The sequence below is a fragment of the Panthera pardus genome, unplaced genomic scaffold, assembly GCF_024362965.1.
Source record: "Panthera pardus isolate Hobbes unplaced genomic scaffold, ASM2436296v1 HiC_scaffold_6, whole genome shotgun sequence".
NCBI lineage: Eukaryota > Metazoa > Chordata > Mammalia > Carnivora > Felidae > Panthera > Panthera pardus.
This window is the reverse complement of record NW_026526991.1, coordinates 44,890,092-44,911,703: the sequence shown is the minus strand read 5'-3', so window position 1 is coordinate 44,911,703 and position 21,612 is coordinate 44,890,092. Positions and strand designations below refer to the sequence as shown.

Below are 21,612 nucleotides of genomic sequence, written 5' to 3'. Positions count from 1 at the left end.
TTATGGTTATTTAAGATATAATACTTAAGATTAAATGACTTGCTAAGTCACTTGCTTCATTAACTTCATGAAGGGTTATGCACATTACACCTGTACTCTAAGAATATACCCATATGTCTGAACCTGAAGTAGGATTTGTTGTCCCTTAAATAGTAATGTTTCCAGAACATCCTAAAAGAAAAAGTGGAGGGAAGGTGTGGTTTTTATATATATTTTGATATAAGGTTTTCATTCTGTATATGTTTTTATTAATCAGTAAGTGGCTATCTTATTTTTAAATGAAACCCAGGGTTTATGTTGTTTTGGAACTTGAATTTTAAATTTAGTTTAGGTGATACTGTGTAAAAGTTGCAAAGGACTAACATTCATTAACTTCCAGAAGCTCATATTTCACCCGTGACGCAGCATTGGTGATAACACATATTTATTTGACACTGCTCTTTTTTGATGTTTAAATTATTAATAATAAGTGATTGTCTAATTATCTGCCATAAGTATGATTTGAGGAGTATTTAAACCATGATGAAATATGAAGATGTCTATAAGTCTTTATATAACTTCTCTACCATAAATTTAATCAACTTCTGCCGAGTTAAAAAAATCACGTTATCTCCCAGAGGAAATGTGATAATAGTAATACCATATCGATATGTTTTAATTATGTTCATGCAGTTTTGACCTTATTTTATAAAAGCAACATGGTTCATTTGATTAAATAATTAGATAATTTTACTTAGCCTTCTGTATCTAGGTATGTATGCATATATGATACAATTTTAAGAATCTTACTTGAATGGTTTTATCATGACATTGAAAAAATTGAAAATGTTTTTAAAGGACTTTGTAGAAAAAGAATTATTTATTCTTTTAACAAATGTGATACTTTGAAATTGAAATGTTTAAGGATTTTGAAAATACTCCCAAAATAGCCCTAAAATATCTTGATTTTTAGTTGAGTTTCAATCAACTTTGTTTAAAATTTTCATTTAATTTTTATTATGCTGTGGATTGTTACTGATTTATAATTTCATTATGTTTCAATATTTAAAAAATGACCTCATTACAAGTGACATGCTACTCATATAGGTAAGCTTTCTTTTTTTAAAATTCATTCAGCTATCTATCATAAAATCCCTTCTATTCATCACTATGAAAAATGCATCTTGGATTAAAAAGTAATCAACAGAATTATACATGGGCTGAAACCTGACAGCTTTTGATGGCTTTAGCATGGCAATATATCCCAAGTTTCAATGTCTTTATACTGGATTTTGTCTTTGAGTAATTTTTTTTTTTTGTATTCTTTCATCATTTTTATCAGTTAAGTTATAAATGTAGGCCTTCTAGAAAACATATTTATAAGAGGTATTGAAAATGAGTATCAGGTATAAATAACCCATCTGGGACTTTGTCCTTAATAGAATATAGACCATGAACTAGAAGTATAAAAACTTGGGGTGGTAAGATACAAGATTTTATTTCTTATAAATCCATATTTTATAATTAAGAGACGGGAATTAGGGACGCATGGGTGGCTTAGTGGGTTAAACATCCGTCTTTGGCTCAGGTCATGATCTCACAGCTCCTGAGTTCGAGCTCCGCATCAGGGTGTGTGTTGATAGCTCAGAGCCCAGAGCCTGCTTTAGATTCTGTGTCTCCCTCTCTCTCTGCCCCTCCCCTGCTCACGCTCTGTCTCTCTCTCTCTCAAAAAATAAATAAACATTAAAAAAAATTAAAAAACATTAAAAAAAGAGACAGGTATTAATGATGACATAAATACAGTGATATAGAAGGCTCACCTTATTAAACTAAGAAATGAAAGAATAAACTCCATTACAATTAATTGGGCAAAAGGGAGGAGGAATGGGTCTTATTATAATGTCTCTTTATTATTCAGATTGTAAAGATTATAAATACTTTCTGATCTTTAATTGCTTTTGCTATTTAGTAGCTTTATTTAGTTTGTAGAGTATCTCAAAATCCCAATTCAAAAAGCCTATAAGAAACTACAAATAAATTCCTCCTCCATATATCATTAATATCTTCTTTGAAAACAAAATTTTAAGAATAAATTAGCCCCATAGATAAAAGGATATTAAGTGACTTAAAGGCTGTGCCAGCACTATTTTTCATAATGGCATCAGCAAGATTGGAAGAAATACTAGAAAGAAAAAGAGTGACGGCTGTGTCAGCAGTAACTCATACTATTGTGATATGCACAAAAGCTTACCTAGGAGTGCAAAGCTTGGGCTTTACTACAGCTTAGCCTAAAATAGAAAAATCAGAAGTCAGGCTAGTGTTAGGAGTAAAGAAATTCAGGAAGCTGACCTCTTTTGTCTCTAATCTCAAAAACGGTGCTTTTATCATTTTTAGACACCAGGTCTCATCAAGCACTGAAATACAATTTCAGTTTGCTAGGGTGATTGCTATGACAATATACCTTCAATGGAATATCAATAAAGAAACTGAGAATTACATAATCTTGTTAAGGAAGTTCTTGTTCTGATTTAGGCCAGTATACATAAATTAGCGTGCTTAATTGTTAGTAGAATCTTAGTGAGAGAAAGAAAGAGAGAGAGAGACAGAGAGGAGAGTGTTCAGAGCCAGTTCCTGATACAAAAGTAATCAGTTTTTATATTAGAAACACTACATGGAATAAAAACTATTATTATAGTTTTGTTCCCAACAAACTAATCAAGTTTACCATTTTATAGATGTGGGCCTTTGATGTGAGATCAGGGGAATGGATTGGAAAGGGGAAATTCAGATTCCAGGAAAAGTGTTTCACTTCTCTGACTCTTATCATTTGAAAAATGGGGCAATTGTTCTGACTTATCAGGCTCACAGAATTTTTGTGAAGATAAAATATCTTGCAAGGTCTTTGAAATGTATGAGCCACTATACAAATGTGAGTAGGCATCATGTACCTAGAAAATAAATGCTCCATTAGAAAAGTGCATTGATTTTATGTATAGATGCCCTAACATTTCCAATCCCAGTCATCTATTTTGACACCCTAGATTCATAACAATTATGTATAGATTACGAAATAATTTTTATAATCTTTGTATCTGGACTCAGTCTCACCAAATCAATTCTTATCTATACTGGCAGCGTGGATTATTCTATAGGAACGTAAGCCTTATATAATGTTTCATTCATCAAACAGAAGTGTCAAGATCATCAGAAGCAACTTCTTCAGCTCAGGGCTAAGGATACATTTCAGGGGCAGCAGGTAGTCTTTTTGCTTGATGCTATTTCATCAAAGTTGGCTGTTAGTGACAACACTATTGGAGGGATCAAGTTACAGTATGATATTGATGGTAGTCACATTAAATTTTACTATGTTTCCTGGAAATGAAGAAACGGGAAGACTCTTTCAATGTAACACAGTTACTGTTCTTCAATAATTCTCGATCACTTTAATTTGAAAAAGTCTTTGATAACGAGTTTTAGTACAAGAAAAGGATGCATAGTAAAATGCTACCATGAAGACTCCTTATTTTACAGACCTGGTGCTGATGCAGGCAAAATCGTATCTCCTGTGCATATTGCTTAATTTTTCATTATAGCTTGTATCTATATTGTAGGCATGTCCTTTAGTTTCCTGCATATAACATTGTAAGGATGTGCTGTTATAATGAGAATTATTAAACATGAGTTTATGTTCTTTTATTAAATGAATTGGGATTCTCTGGAGCTTCACACAGCAATAACTTTGTACGCTGATAAAGTCTGCACTCTGGGAATTCTCCCTAAATTTTTATGAGGACACATACCTGGGCATAAAGATAACTATTAATGGAGAATCATGCAACTAAACTTCATTATACTCAATACTAAAGATATCTCAAAGTGTATTGCCCAAAACCTTCAAAAGTGTTCTCAATTGTCTCTATCATGGGCAGGACTAAAATAGTAAAAATGAATTCTGCCATTAGACTCAGTATCATTTTACTGTGCTCCAACAAAAATTGCTTGCTAAAGTTAACAGGCATTGCAATAAAATTATCTTCACTTTTTAAATTATTTTATTTTTACTCAAAAAGATGTTGAGACAATCACTGATGAACTGAAAATGCTTTTTTTTTCAGTTTAAATGTAAAGATACACTGCTTCATCATTCTAAACAATAACATACACTCTACTATTCAGAGAGGGGAAATAGAAAGGCAGAGAGAAAACATTTTGATTTTGCTTAACATTTTATTTGTTCAGCTCTTCATTTCTCAAGTCTGTAGGGAAAAATGCTTTTGCATGCTTTTCAAATTAGTTAATATATGTTTCAACAGTAGTTTGTATATTAGTACTATACTTCATCAATATCAAAATATATTTTCCCAGGAGAGCTATGGGTTCAGAGATAGATCACTTGGGAATTAAATATTTATTTTAGAATCTTATTTTATAAATACTGAATGCCAAATAAATGTACACACACACGCACACACACACACACACATATATATTCATGATTTTCCATATAGTTGTGTTTATTTCTTATGATCAAAATCCACATATAATATTCTACTCCTGCGAAGTCAGTAAGTTAGATGATCCAATTGTTTTCAACTAGTCTATGATGTATCTTTTTTCAAATGACTAACACATATTGCATGTGAAAAATTTAATGGCTTCTTATGGCTAGTTCATTGGGGTTGTGGTCTTTTTGATCCTGTTCAGTAGCTTAGCAGTGACATTTACATTGAAAGACTAGAAGGAAAGTGAAAGTAGTGTCTACCTGGGTCTCTTGGGGGACCACAGCCTTCAAAATGAACTACTTCTCCTGCTTTCCTTTTACTCTTCCATTCTTCCGCTTTCTGCAAGCAATTTATCTCTCTGCTGAAAACATAGACTTTTGGTTTTAAAGAATAAAAACTATTCTTTTTTCTAATTTGAGTATAAGTTGGGAGCTATAGCCTTCTTTTCTGGGAGAAAGGGTTGCTTTTTCCTTAGCATTAGTGATCGGGGCATTGGTGGAAAATAGGCCTATAATGAAGAAACAAAGTATGCAGAGAAGGTAAGAGATGAAATGAGAATAGTAGTGGATGCCATTGAAGGGAAGGGTCTCATACGCCATATCTGAACTCTGAGTAAATGTAGGAGTTCTAATGGGTATATGCCCAGTGCATTGAGGATTAGACTAACACTCAACTAGTGTACAAATTGGGCTTATCCTAAGAGGATGTCAGTGTTAAGAAGCGGGCCAGAGATTTGGATTCTAACTGGGTGGTGACTGAAGAGATCCTAAGAATTTCTAGCAGGAACAACAGTGAAAACAGGAACTGCACCTATTATACTAACATGGTAAAATAGCTCCCACTAAGGCTACTACAATAACCAATTGTGTTTACATTTTCTCTCATTTTAGGACTAATTCTGTGCTTTTTATGAAATACCTTAATGGTGGGCTAGTAGCCCCGTTAAGGTTATCTCTTCACAAAAAGAATGAAAGACCGAACAGCCATTTGTTGATAAAATACATTAACTGATTTAGAAGTTTTATGGCACAAATGCATTTGTGAAGATAAAACTACAACTGAAGAGTAGAGAATACATTCGTGCTTTTGTTTTATTTACACCTGTGGTTCTTGTATAAGAATCTAGACTTTGGCTACACAATTGTTAGGGAAATGGAAGCTTTTGAAGAGCTTGCTATCAAGGTGTGTTACGTTTCAGAAAATGTAAATCTGCTTCATTTACTGCTTCTAATAGAAGACCAACTTCATTTAGAACTGTATCTTTAGGAAGGGAAAACAAACAACCATAATTCCTTGTTTTCATATATACTCACATATACTTCTATATATTCAAGTATGTATTTGGGAGGTTTCCCTTTTTTTTAAGGTTTTTTTTTAATGTTTATTTTTGAGAGAGAGGGAGAGAGAGAGACAGAGAGAGAGGGAGAGAGAGAGAGAAACTGAGCACAAATAGGGGAGGGGCAGAGAGAGAGAGGGAGACACGGAATCTGAAGCAGGCTCCAGACTCTGAGCTGTCAGCACAGAGCCTGACACAGGGCTCAAACCCATGAACTGTGAGATCATGACCTGAGCCAAAGTCAAATGCTTAACTGACTGAGCCACCCAGGTGCCCCAGTCTGGGAGGTTTTCCTAGTCACATTACCTCACATTTTTTTCCCATATGAATTTAAAAAATTTTAAACAAAGCTGCAAATGGAAAGCTCATGTATGTTCTTAAAGAATGGATTTTTTTTAAAGCAAAGTCATTTTGTTCAGAAAGATACTGAGGGCTTCAGGTTTTGTATATTTTAAACTTAGAAATAAAAGATAAATGAGCATTCCCTTTGGAATGAAGTATTTCTTCTGAAGACTATGTTCAGGTTGGCATGGTGTCAGATCTTTCTACATATCCATAGGAATTTCAAAAGCAACAAATAAATTGATAGGATTAGAAATTTCTAAGAGGAAAATTCTTCTGAACCTGGAGCCTAACAATAATACAAGGCCATCCTTTTTCATATCTAGAAATATTGCAGGGAAAATCATTCTCTTCTCAAGTAAGAGTAGTTTGTAAGCAAAATACTCCCACTTACTAAAACTTGTCAGGTGTCACTTGATAAACCAAAAAATTGATAATGCCGAAAATTTATACCAAAATGATTAAATGTTCTTCTGTTAGACATCATTGTTCACAAATATACATTATTTATTATAGCAGATTATACCACTTAATCTGTACTTTTTACCACCAATAGTAAAAGTGTTTATCTCCCTACGATATATGAATTGTTCAACATTTGATATCATGCAGCCTTTTCCCAGATTTGTTAAAAAGAATTTGCTTTGCAAAATTCTCTAACACAAATGTGACCAAAAGTGAAGGCTGGGGACTAAGAGAGCAACCAAAAAGTAATTTATTAATTTTCTAATTGTTAATCATCTTTAACCAGGCAGCTATATGTTTTCAAAGACATTAGAACACAACTTATTTCTAAGCAAGGAGTGACTGTCTCAGTCCATAACACTTTATGAGACCCTTTTTTTTTTTCCTTTTCATCAAGGTTACTTTAACACTGTTCAGATGTTACTAGACAAGAACATGAGAAATGAAAGTAGTGAATTCAAGTGATCTGAATTAAAAAAGGTAAAAGGGCTTCCGGTAAAGAAAAAAGCAAAAAATAAAAAAAGGTAATAAGATAGTTTGAGGTTGTTGAAGAGTTTGCCTCAATTATACCATTAACACTTATAATAATAAAGACTTAGGTAGCATTTACTGTGTAGGATTAAATACTTTACACATAAGAATTCACTGTGAAATAGAGTAAGACATTCTGCTAGGTGTCTTGAGAGTATACATCTTTGTTAGCATTTTTCCTAAGAGTCTAAAGAGTGTGGTAACGGATAGACCATCATGCAGTGCACCACTCAGACAGTTCCTCTCAACCATGACTCCAAAAACATGATTTGGGATAGAATATGTTTTGGCATTGAGCTGAATAGCCTCTACGGATCTACCATTACAAATTGAAGAAAGCCCCTTCTGAAACTATTTATATCTTTGGCTTTTTATCTTTCCCTCAGATTGATGAAATAGAATTCTTTCCAGTGGTTGGAGTGTCATCTTTTATCATATTTGTGTTTTATTTATCTTTTTTTTAATGTTTATTTTTGATAGAGAGAGAGGCAGACTGCAAGTGGGGGAGCGGCAGAGAGAGAGGGAGGGACAGAATTGGAAGCAGGCTCCAGACTCTGAGCTGTCAGCACAGAGCCCAACACAGGGCTCAAACCCATGAACAGTGAGAGCATGACCTGAGCTGAAGTAGGATGCTTAACCGACTGAGCCACCAAGGTGCCCCGAGTGTTCTATTTATCTTAAAAATTAAGATATGTGGAATGCTTTCTTTACCTACTTTAGATACACCTGTGTCCAATTAATCCCTTTAATCATTTTATTTTCTACTCTCCAGATTTTATTTATAGTCCAGTGATGCCTTTTTTGAGTGCTGTTAATGATGTACCAGCTCAATAATTTTATATAAACTACTTTGATGGATTGCTACCACTTGTTTGCCATTATTCAGTCATACATTTCATACATATTGTTTATTAATTAATTAAAAGAATTATCAAGCACTTAAAATGAGGCCTTTGTTTTGCTAATTTCTATGGAACAAGCCTCATGGTATTATTAGCACAGTGCTGCTGTCTATCAGATTCTTGTGTACACAGTATGCCATCTTTCGTGTAATGATTTCAGTTAGTAGGTGTGGATAAATTTAGGATTTTTTTTGGCACTTAGTTGACCAATCATGCTTCTGTCAGAAGTGCTGTGTTTATGGAATAGCTCAAAAACACAGCTCCGTAACCTCAATGGGACTGTTCATGGTCATAGATACATTTGGAAAATAAAATTTAACACAGTCTTAGAGGATTAGCTAAATGATGGAACGATAAGAACATTTAGCTACCTATTATTATTTTTATATACATGGCCCAAACATGTTCTCTAATAGTTAATTAGACTTATCTGATTATGATAGCCATTTATTTTCATTTAGATTTTGAGTATCTTTCTGTTCAGTCAAGTTCTTCTTTGAGTCCTGTTCCTTGTGTAAGCTTTATAAGTTTGCTTGGAAGACAGGTACTTTATAGAGAAGAATTCTCTTCTTTTGGTTGTAGTGTGGTGGTATGGTGGTATGGTATTTTCATTTAAATATTATTTATTTCCTGGGGTGCCTGGGTGGCTCATTTGGTTAAGTGTCTGACTTCGGTCAGGTCATGATCTCATGGTTCGTGAGTTCAAGCCCCGCATCAGGCTTTCTGCTGTCAGCACAGAGCCTGCATCAGATACTCTCTCTCTTTCTTCTTTATCACAAAAATAAACAAATATTTCAAAATAAATAAGTAAACATTATTTATTTCCCAAGTTGTCTGATTAAAGATAAGATTAGGTCAAGTGCTCCATCAGGGAAAATTTGGTATTAGTTATATTCTCTTCCTAACTACCCACACGAATGGTCCAATTTGAAGAATCTTAAACATAATACACTATTGCAGATGACTTATTAAAAATAAAAACTCTTTAAATAAAGCTTTGGCTTAGTTTTAAGATAATAAGGAGGTTTCTTGGAATTGTTGGCTTCTTTTGAGAGCTGATAAGCCATATCATTTCCCAGGCTTGAAAATAATTTGGCTTCTCACAACAAAACAACATTTTTCTATTTGTTGCTAAACACTTTGCTGACATTTTTGGGCCCTTCATTGACAAAACATTTCAAGGGATTAATCTATCTTGACTTATTCATGTTTCACTATTTAACAAACATTTATTGGATACTCACTTTTTTTTTTTTTCTAGTTTCTCTACTAGAGACAGGGAATGCACTGATGAGTGTGAAATATCAAATCCTTATAGATGTCTTTTACCAATTTAGTTAAGTTATTTTCATCAGAGTAATGTTACTTTACAGTTTCCTAGAATGAGGTTCACTTCCTTTTTTCTACCTATTCCATGGATTAAATTTTTGACTCTTATGCTTTACTAGTTGTGTGATCTTGTTTCTTTCTTCATCTTCAAAATGTGTATGAAATACCTGTGCTGTTGTTGTCACAGGAAAGTTCCAAGAATAAAAAAAATGTCGTTTTTACTATCATTTTCACCAATATTATTGTTACTCTTAGCTACTTAAGTGTAATGATAATACCTTTATGGGCCAAAAATTATCTTCTCAGGGGAATATTGTGAATCCAATATTAAAAAATAGTAATTACCAGAGGGGAGGTGGGTAGGGGGATGGATGAAATAGGTGATGGGGGTGAGAGAGGGCACTTGTCGTCATGAGCACAGGGTGATGTATGGAAGTGTTGAATCACTGTAATGTACACCTGAAATTAATATTACACTGTATGTTAACTAGCTGGAATTAAAATTAAAACTTTAAAAAAGAAAAAAAAATAAACTTCTGTGTAGAATCAGAAACCAAACCAAAGCTATAGGGAAGCCTGCGAGTAGACATGTGCACCCTTGTGTGCTAGTGCATTTGTAGATGTGTGATTTGGTGCATGTCTACACCATGGCTATTGTGGAAATTAGCCACACAATCTCAGCATTGGCCTTAGTGGCTGATGGAAGTGGGTGAATAACATTCTAGGTCAGATCAACATTTGCTACCGTTAAGCAAAGATGATAAGTCTGATTTTCTTGGCTGTAACTAGACTCAAGAACAGAACTCAGTCCTTATTGAATATACTTAGAGTCTCCATTAATTTTGTAAGAATCTCATCACTACGTTAGCGTTGATGGTTGGTCCAGCAATGAGATCTGAGTAATGCCCATAATTTATCTCTCTGGTTATACCAGAAGCAGTATTTTATGCCCATTGGGTCTTAGTTGAGTTTGAGAATGGTTTCCAGTGGAGTGCATACAAACAGTTGCTCTATTATTTCCCCTAATTCTGGCGAACGTGGTGTATTGGCTAAGAGCATGGACTCTACAGCCAAATTGGTCAGGTTCAGTACCTAGTGCTTTTTTTTAATTAAAAAATGTTTTAAAATGTTTATTTTTGAGATGGAGACAGAGACAGAGCATGAGCAGGGGAGAGGTAGAGAGAGAGGGAGACACAGAATCCGAAGCAGGCTCCAGGCTCTGAGCTGTCAGCACAGAGTCCGACTTGGGGCTGGAACCCACTAACCACAAGATTGTAACCTGAGCCGAAGTCGGATGATCAATCTACTGAGCCACCCAGTCACCCCTCAATACCTAGTTCTCAGGCAAACTTGGGCAAGCCAGTGGACTTTCTATAAAATGAGGATCACAATAGAGTCATTAGTTATTTTGAATAATAATACCATAAAAATTAGTAGGAGAAAAGAAATTGCCTTCACAAAATACTTTTGAATACATCTATTCCATTTCTGAATGATGCTAGAATGCTAATATTTTAATATTTTTGCACTTTATAAATGAATTACTAGTTCAGATTTTTCATTCTGAATGGTGAAAATGTTTTTACAAATATCACAATCAAAGTATAAATATTATAGTAGCTTACTTTGAGATCTGGGAATAAATATGGAATTTTCTGAATTGGTTAACTTTCTGAGCCATAAATACCATATGTCTTGAGTTGTTATGGGTTATTAAATCTTTCAAATTTGAAAAAAAGTAATACTTTTCATTTTCATCTAAAATACAGACTTCTTTGATCTGGCATCAAATATAAAGTTTTATCAAGCTAGGTTATTTGATGAACTGACCATTTATACCACTAAATGCTGATATTAAAGTACAAAAATGTGTAATAAATTTCACTCATCAAGTTAATAAGAATTTTATTACAGAATTAAGGTCATTTGAATTATTATTTAGTTCACAAATTAAAATAACATAAAATGAATTAGCCACTTGGTAACCATGTTAATAACTTTAGGCAGTGATTGGTTTATCCTTGGAATTCTTCCAGACTGAATGGTATAAGAAAGTTTTCATTAGAATTTAAACACAAAGTGATTCTGTTTAAGATGATTAGTCAGTGTGCATTTAAAAGATATTCTGAATTACATTTTATCAATCAAATATTATAGTGCCTTGATTAGCGTATTATTAATGTGTCTGCAAAATATTAGAGTCCTTGTGATAGATGCGAGAAACAAATGTGTGGGTATCAGAGAAGATTGGCAAATTTGATTTTACTGAAATGTCTTATCAGCATGTCAAAAAAAAATTAGGCATAGAGATAGAGAAAAATATTCTTACTGCCAAAATAGAGATAAGGTTATGGAAAAAGTTAAAGAAGCTATTGTCTGTCAGAAGTTTAAAGTCTAGGGAAAGGATCCTAAAATGACATGTGAAAGAGCAGGGAATTAGTTCATGTTAACTAACAAAGGACAGGAAGTAAATCTCCCTTAGTAAACAATATGCTTCATCAGGTTAGAGACTGTTTATTTTGCCATCATTTCTCAGGATTTAACCCCAAGTATAGCATTTATGAGGTGTTCAATAATAAAAGTCTGGTCAAATTTAACAAAAAAATTATGAAGTGAAGGTCAACAGACCAATTGTGGAAGATTATAACAGTTTCTATATTTATATTAGGAACTCATTCATTGAATTAAAAATGATATTGAGATTTAAAATATATGAGGGACTCCTGGGTGGCTTAGTGGCTTAAGCTTCCAACTCGATTTTGGTTCAGGTCACCACATTATGGTTCATGGGATCAAACCTACTGTCCAGCTCTGTGCTGTCAGCATGGAGCCTGCTTGGGATTCTCTCTCTTCCTCTCTCTCTGCCCTTTCCTCTCTCTCTCTCTCTCTCTCTTTCTCTCTCAATAAATAAATAATAAAACATTAAAAAAGTAAAATATATTAAACTGCATTGGATCAGTGTTTGAAGGAAAATAGAGGGAAAGGTGTCAAGAAATCCTAAAAAAGTGAACGGGAGCTAAACGGTATGAACATTTTAAGAGGGTTATATGAAGCATATGGCATATGGTTATTATTCACAGTGATTTTTTGGGCTGCTAGAATTGGAATGAGCTATGTAATTAGACAACCTGTTCATAATTATTATTGTGATTGACATTATTTGAAGTACATCTTGATTGTTCCATAAGACCCAGGATTATCATAATTAATGAAAACATGAGTGCCTAATTGATGACACCTTCTGCCATATCAATACTGCTCTCCTTTTAAGGTTCTTGAGTAAGTCTGCAGAAGGTTCATAATTTAGTTGTATATAATGCGATAGCACTTTTTGTGTTTCATCTTAGCATTTTCCCTTAGCTGTGCCACATTTTGGATGATATGAGACATGACACATTCGACTTGGACATTACAAACAAAACATAAGGCAGCTGAAGGATATAGTCATGGAAGAGACAATTTAACCCACTTTCTCTGTGTTAGTCACATTTGAGAATATAGCAGTTCATGGAAACCTGTGCAGGGGGTTATTTGGGGTTATGAGAGGCTTATAAAGTCATTGGAGATAGACTTATAGAAATATGATTGCTTTTTTAGTTTATGCACTGAATTAGGCATCTTAGAGCATTTGTGGCTTGGTGGGGATGAAATGTGGTTGATAGGTAAAAGAAATAAGAACATACAGAACGCATTTTAGTTACTTATTATAAAGCTTGTGTGAAATCCCAGAATAATGTTATATCAAAGCTGCCTGGATTATTATGTTTATGTACCATTTTCTGTTTAAGGTTATGTAAACAAATACAGAAGTAAAAATTTCAGTATAGTACTTATTTCATTGTAGGCATTAAAGTGATTATTTTAAAAATTATTCTTTAATGCCTACTATATAGTGTGTTTACACAAGTTTGATTTTCAATAGAAATAATCACTTTAACAAGCTGCACATGAAAATGATCATTAACATCTTTGGCATGTGTATTTTAAACATGAAATTGTAAAATGTTAATTTTTAAGGTACATCCCTAAAGGGAAGCAACATTTATTTTCAATACCTTTTTAGTTTTATTTTCTCTATCTATATGATTTAGGTGTCTACGAAATGTTAGCCAGTTGGCTAGATAATGGCATAATATTGCACAAGTACATTGCACAAGTAACTTTCAACTGAGTAAAGCTTGAAATACTTTTGGACATTTTATAACTTTAAAAAAGTAGGATGACAATATAAAATTACAGAGTAAAATTATTTATTAAAATAATAATTTTAGGAAACTTGGAACCCAAATAATTTCTAATTTTTACAAAAATGGCATCGTGTTATTTGTTTACAAAGATGATAATTGCAAAATTACAGAGATAGTATATTACACAACACCTGATTAATGTTGTCTCTCAATATGTTTACTTCTCTTGTTTGAATTCCTGATCATATTCTTCGGTTTTAACCTTCGCCATGGTTTGAATGAATCACCAAGAACAAGACTGAAAAAACCAAACCGTGCAATGCTGTGCATAGCTATATAGTTTGTTCTAGTCTTGTGTAGCAAGAAACTCAGATTAATAATGCTTTACTTGGCATTTTGTTTAACCTATGAGTTCTTAAAAGTCTTCATCTCATGGTAGAATATATATCCAGAGGGATAGAACATGACACAGTATCCTTATTTCTTCTTATTTGTAGATCAAGTGAGGTTGAATCGATGTGGTCATAGACGCTGAAAGCATTTCTACCCATAACTTTATTTCTATTCTCTACTCCCATAGTACTTTATTTATGCAACCAATACTCAACCCATCGGATGATATTAATGATTTGTACACTTATCTGTCTTCCTTATTGTAATGGGAATTGCTTGGAGGCAGGAGTTGGGTCGCAACTGTGTTTGTCTCCCCAACCTCTAAAGGGACGTCACATGTACAAAGCAAACTAATATTGTGAACATTAGATATTGGAATAAGACACTAATTTAAACAAATGAAAATACCGAAAAAGGACATATTTGCTTCTATTTGGTTATCTATACATGCATCCTCATACATGTCTATGTAGGTGTTTGTCTGTATTGATGTCTAAATCTACATTTAATTCATACATCTTGGAATTCCCAAATAAATGCCTTGTTGATCATCATTGATCGTCACAAAATTGAACTAGATTTTAGAGAAATAATCGGTACAGTATCTTGTGATCACAAAGATAATGCCCCATATATGTATCCTTTGTGCATAATTATTCAATATCATCCTATTTTTGTTTCTGGTTGCTCCTCACCCCTAGTCCTCTTTCCACCATTTATTCATAATCTCTCTCAATGTGCATATGATGATGTCACTTTCCAATTTTAGCTTCCTAACCTGACATAGAGGATCCTTGATGAATATGTTCTTGTCAATCCCTCTGTGATAATTGCTAGTCATTTACCCCATTTTCCTTCCTGCCTTCTCTCACAGAAAACTCTGTACTCTCCCAAACAAGCCATTAAATCTCCATGACTTTTCCAAGATACTCCTTTCTGTCCAAAATGCCCTTTTCTGTTGTCTCCGTCTAGAAAACTCAAATCATCCTTAAGGACTCAACACGGACTTCAGTTCAGAGGCTTTTCCTGCTTTCTCCCCAGGCAGAACAAATCACAGCCTTCTTTGTATAGGCACACCATATCCTGAACCTACTTCCACTTTTACATACAGCAAGTGGTTTTTTAATATTTGTTTTCATCTTTGTCTCTCTTTTTACTACTAGAAAATCGTTGAAGGTCGAATCCATGCCTTTGTATCTTTTTTATCTTCAGAACCAGGCATACCATCTGGGATATAGCAGGTGCTCAATAAATATTTGTAGAACAAATTCTCTTATTTAATCTTCACAACCACATATGTTTACAAATGAAGGTGCTGAAGTCTAAAAATACTGAGTAACTTGCTCAAGGTCACCCAGCTAGCGAATAACAAATGTATTACTTCTGGTGTGGGACACTTTCATTAACTTTGTAGCAGTGTGCCTGTCTTTTCTCCTAGGAACGCCAAAGAGCCATTTGGGTTTACATCCATCCTCCTGGAAAATTGAGTCCTTGTGGCTGCCCTTATATAACCCACTTCTGCCCTGAGAACTGTTTTTCCTGCTCTTTTCATGCCTATGAGCACCTCACCACTGCTTGAATTGGTTCAGGCTTCACTCTCATCTTAGTCTGGTTTGATGTGTTTGACTTTTTTTGATCTTGATTCAGATTATTCTCTGATTTTTTTTTCTTTCCTGGTGCCAGAGTCAAAGTGTCTGCCTTATATTGCTTTTTACTGAAATTACTAAGACTTTCTGTAGAAACTTGCTGTCATCCTTACCTTTCAATAGTACTTCCTGTTTTCCCACTCATCACCATGCCGGTGGCTGGACCATGGTTAGATCAGGCATATTCACTGTTACCCGTTTAGAATTTGGCATGTCTGGGCAGAAGCCTTTTTGAGATGTTAAGGAATATAATTTGTCAAGTATACCTAACACTGTGATAAAAATTCTTAATAACTCCCTTTACATATATTACTAGATACTGGTCTATGAAATGCTAATATCGTAAGAAATAATAAAAAAAAGAGAAGATTCCCTCTGAGATTTTATTTATATTTTCATGCAAACTATAATTTATTGCCAAAAGATGTTTAGCACTTTCTCCTCAGACCCAGGCCTTTCCTTCAAGTTGCCTGTAGCATATTGCTCTTTGGATGTTCGCTCTCATATTACTTGCAACGTGTCACAAAGTGATCTTTTTAGCTTGCACTACAAAAACAAACTTTATTCCACTACTCCATTTCTTTCAGTAGCTTCCCCCCACCCTTTAAAAATTCCATCAAGTCTAAAAGCTATGTAGTTATCTCTTAATACTTCGTCTCCATCATCCACTAAGGGGACCAGGGCATCAAGGCATCAATGTTGGTTGATTTTTCATTCAAAATATCTCTCAGATACCACAGCCCTTCAGCAGCACCTTGTTCTAATACATCATCACCACATCAGCTCTGAGTACAATAGCCACTTTCTGCCTCCCGTCTCTGCAGATCTCAAGCCACCCTGTATACCACAGATAAGTTAATTTTCCGAAGACACTACTTTTATTATGTTATTATGCCTGCTACTGCCTATTTATTAAGACCAAACTCTTCCACCTGGTAACAGGATTCAAACAGAGTAGCTGTTTTTCATGTTTTCTCTGCCTGGATTTGCCCTTTTTTTAAAAGCTGCTTCCCCCATTCATCTAAGTAACCCTTCATCCTTCAACTACCCACTTTAATGTCACTTCCTCTGTGAAGCCTTTTCTGAACTAATTAATCATTTCATCCTTTGTGTTTTATAACATCCATCATATTATAATCCAGTTAGCTGTTTATCTGTCTTTCTGTTACACTTTTGAGTCCTTTAAGGTTAGAAACTAAGTTTGAGTCATATATTTCTTCCCCAGACACAGCATAATATCTGGCATAGAGTAGGAATTTAATACATATTTGTTAAATGAATGAATGAACAAAATAATGGAAGTTTTCTTCTTTTCCCATGTTATTCTCTGTTTATTCACATTTTCTTTACCTATCTGAAAAACCTTTGCATTGTTCTCCAAAAATTCAAAGGTAATATGTTTTTGAAAACAGTTCAATAGAAAATGATACATTCAATATTATTTGAACTGTTTAAATGTAGACATGTAAAAACTCCAAGAAGGGTCTATATTAGACTGATAGGATTTATTCTTATTATTAACATTAAACTCATTTACACAGATTTTATAGTTTCATGTTTTACCTTATTGTGCTGCTTTTTGAAAGCGCTAAATTAGTTTGCCATGGTGACCTTAATATATGAACTAGAATAAAAGCTATTTGTTAAATATGCACCATAAATATACTATTCTCTCCACACCACACACACACACACACACACACACACACACACACACACACACACAATTTTAAAACTCCTTCAAGGATCAGACAAATTCTACTTCATCCATTAAACTTTGCATAAATAATTCCATTTTACAGTATTTTTTTCCTTCAAATTTCCTTTGGCATTTCTAGTCTGTAAGAGAAAACCACTATTTTGTTCACAGAATCCAACTATTTTGTTTGATCTCTTATCTCATATTAGAGCCAGGATTTCTTTAACTTTATTTTGAAATTTTAATGGTCTCAGGTTGGCAGTAGGCAATTAATCAATACTTTGTAATCGTTACTGTTATCATTATTGTTGTTGAGCATGGGGGAGAGCACCCCAGCAGGGGACTGACAAGCTAAGATCATTTTTTAATTTTAAAGTGACACAAGTTTTTATAAAGAAATTAGCACCATCTCTCCTGGAAACTCTTTGTAGTTTTGTTAAATTGGATTTGCCTCTGGCTAGACTTTTCTTTTCTCTTCCTCAGTTTAAGGTGTTCTCTCTTCCAAGTTTGGTGAGTGTTCGTCTGCCAAGCTTTTCTTTTTTATTTTTTTCTCCTCCCTTTTAATCTCCTTTAATGTCTTTTTTTTCCCTCAGTTATACAATATCATTCTCTCCAACAATGTAGAAAATGAACCTTTTGCTAACGATTCAACATTGTTAAATTTAAACACTGTTTCTTGAAATTCTACTGAGGAGGCAAAGGTTTGTTTTTGTTTTCCTCCAGAAGCGTGAAGCAACATATTACATATAACTTGCATTTCCTTAAATAAGAGAGTTTCATTTTAGAAATTTACCTTAGGTTTCACTTTACTAATTACTTGCTTTATATCATTATTTGTAATTAATTTGTAACTATTTGTAATTAATTGCTTTATATCATTTAAAATCATATTGCCAGCCAAAGAAGATATGTGTACTGAATTTTCATATTGATCAATATATGTTTATTGGTGCTAAATAGTATAAATTAGGATTCAGATAAAACACTATTTTAAGTTCATTTTACGCTATGGTTTCGATCAGATGTTTGAGTTCCATAATGGAGTGGGCAACCACTATTTAAAGAGTTGAATATTTTTTCTTCAGAATGGAAATCATATCTTCAACTGGTATTTCTTATAAATAAAAGTGTTCGTCAGTGAAGTTGAGGTATAGTGATATATTCCATGATCCCACCCGTTAATTCCAATATCAAATAGTTTTAATGTGTGTTTTTAAATTGAGTAAGAGTAACAAGATTGCATACCTGCTTAAAAGTAACATTAACATTTTTATTTTGGAAATACATGATTTTCTCTTACTCTCTCAATCTAGGCCTTCTGTCTTGAGATCTTATCTTTATTTTATAGTGGTCCTAAAATATACTACCAATCATTTTATTTTAAAATTTTATATTAAAATTTTTAAAAATTTATTGAGAGAGAGAGAGAGTGTCAACGAGGGAGGGGCAGAGAGAGAGGGGGACACAGAATCCGAAGCAGGCTCCAGGCTCTGAGCTGTCAGCACAGAGCCCATCGCGGGGCTCAAACTCACCGCGAGATCATGACCTGAGTGAAGTGGGACGCCTAACTGACTGAGCTACCCAGGAACCCCATTAAAATTGTAAATCATAAAGCCCAACTTCACTCTCCTTAATTTTGTCTTGAATTAGGAACTTAATTTGAGAAGAAATACAGTATCAGTTTATGTCATATTGTCAATTCATTGTAAGTTTGAACTTCTCACCATTGGCTCTTGGGGGCTGAAGCAGACTTCTGGGAGCAGTTCAGTCCCAATTCAGTTTGATGGAGTATAGACCATTGACGAGAAAATCTCAGACCAAAAAAGGGCTGAAGAAATTAGATCTATGGTCCACAGACTATAAAAATAAGCTATTAGAAATAAACCTTATAGTATGTAGTTGGCTGGAGAATTAATTAAATTATTGATTAAACATACTAAATCATTGAACAAATGATGATGAACTAAGATGCTTCTTTAGAAGCAGATTTAAAGAGCACACACATATATGCCTAGTTAACTATTCCTTTTTTTAATCATATTTATTCTCCATTTCTATTTTTTTTTTTAAATCCAAGATTGGTGTAATCTCAGCTTGACATTACAACTCACTCAGAAATAACATGCGGTTCATCTGCCGGCTCAAAGTAGGAGGCTCCAGGAGTGAGTTCAGAATTAGCTATAGCAATTTAAGTGTTGCAGTCTTTAATATCTGTAATGATACTCCTCAGGTCCCAACTATCTGGGGGCTATTTAGCCTTGTTATCGCTTCCAATTTCTTTTTTTTTCCCTCCTCCCTCAGTGAAGGCAGGAGGCCAGGAGAACTAATAGCTGCCAGCATTTTTGTTAACAAAACCCAAGCTGTTTCTCTAAAGCAAGCTTCTTAAAACAAAAGCAACAGAGAAGTACTTTTCCTTTACAGTTTATTTCTAATATAACAAATCAGCTTTTATCAGAGCAGATACAAAGGCCTCAACATCACACCGAATAGAAATCTTATGATTTTCTTTGTTTTCACCACTTTATAGTAATGGGTTGTTAATACCTATTGATCTCCACTTTATGTTCATTATCCTGAATTCACATTTATGTCTACGAATATAGTTTATGTCAATATGCCTTTTGTTATTTGTTGTGGTTTCCTGAAATTCTTTCACAGAATAAATGTGGTGGTGGTGGTGGTGGTGGTGGTGGTGTGTGTGTGTGTGTGTGTGTAGGTGAGTGTGTTAGAGCGAAAATTACATGGGAGGGGAGGTTTGGGGAAGGAAAAGTGGGAGGATGAGAGAGAGAGAGTGTGTGTTGCTCAGATGGTTCTACAAATAAACGGTGTAAATAGCAAAATAGTACTGGAACCCTGAGATTTAGTTATTATTCTTATATTGAACTTCACTAAAAAGGTTATTTGGGACTGAAACTGCAGTCTTCATCCTGTAGAACACATAAACAAGCTTAGTCTATTTCATTTATGTGTCCACTGTCTGAATTTGCTTTAACCCCTGTTAAGGAACAGTCCATTGTTTTTTAATCTATTTAGGGCCCATTGTAGCCCATTGATTTTGTTTCATGTTGTGCTCAAATCAACCACTCTCATTTTAGAGTAATTGAAGAGGCATTTTATTCACTGGGTTCTCTTTGAAGTTCAGTCTTACCATGTAGGCTGATGAGCATCGTCTGTTAAGTAACACACGTTCTGTTCATGTTGTCACACACATTGTGTCATAACCATGAATCACCTATGATATTGCCACATCTACTGTATTGCAGGAAAAACAGAGGTTTCTGACGGATGTTCTGCATGAAGTGATGCTGCTTGACGGCTTGGCCAGTTCCCATCCAGTATCACAGGAAGTGCTACAGGCAACAGATATTGACAGGGTGTTTGACTGGATCGCCTATAAAAAGGTGGGAATAGATGAGACCCAAATGCCACGAATTGGATATCTCCCGAGGTAGCCAAACTATTTCATGCTAGATTTATTCTTCTCTTCTTCCTGGCAGATAGAAATGGACTGAGGTAGAAAATGGAGTAACTAGGTTCATGTCATTTTATGAGTTAGGGTTTTGCTTTATAAATCAGTGAAATGGAGATGAATGTTTGCCAAATAGTGCATAGAAATGTTGGAAGTATTAATGAATAAATGTTTGGAGACTCAATATGAAATTTCTGTACAAATGGTGTTGTGTAAATGTCAGTTTTTATTATTACTAATAAGAGAGCTGACCTATATAGTGACAAATTATTTGTCATCAGTGCTCCTTAAATAGTTGCTTATTTTGGGTTGGCTGATGCAAATCGGTGTAGGCAGTGACATAAGCATTTTATAAACATTATTTAAGGAAATTTAGGGAATTAAACATCTTTCTTGGATAATAATCATGATAAATGAAATTTTAAAGACTAGACTATGACTGACAAAGATTTTGGACCTATGACTCGACACAGAAATAAGATAGACTTTGAACTTTTTCCCATTGTTAACGTGGATTAAAATTTTTCCTTTTATCTCTATCCCTTAGTTCTAATTTAACATGAGCATGTACATCTCTGTTTAATACTCAGTAGCCACTTAGTAATTGTTAAGATAGTGTTAAAGTCTAGTTCATCTTTGGTGTAGATTGAATTGCATTTACTGGGATTTCCACATAGTTTATTGATTCAATAATGTTTAAAATTTTTAAAAACTGTTGTTAATATTTTTCCTGAAATATTCCTATTTACAACTAGAAGTCATACAGTGATTGATCAGATGATCAAATCAGATGATTTGTACATTAATTTGGATATTCTGTTTTGCCCTCAGG

General features: G+C 34.1%; 1 protein-coding gene across 1 annotated transcript in view; it reads left to right on the top strand.

Annotated features, from left to right (window-relative positions):
- Positions 1 to 21,612, top strand: part of TRHDE (thyrotropin releasing hormone degrading enzyme) — a 392,491-nt gene that overhangs the window by 210,631 nt on the left and 160,248 nt on the right. Inside the window, exon 6 of the mRNA XM_019455116.2 lies at positions 20,575 to 20,712. Coding sequence (XP_019310661.2) covers positions 20,575 to 20,712 — 138 coding nt within the window. The remainder of the gene's footprint in view (positions 1 to 20,574; positions 20,713 to 21,612) is intronic.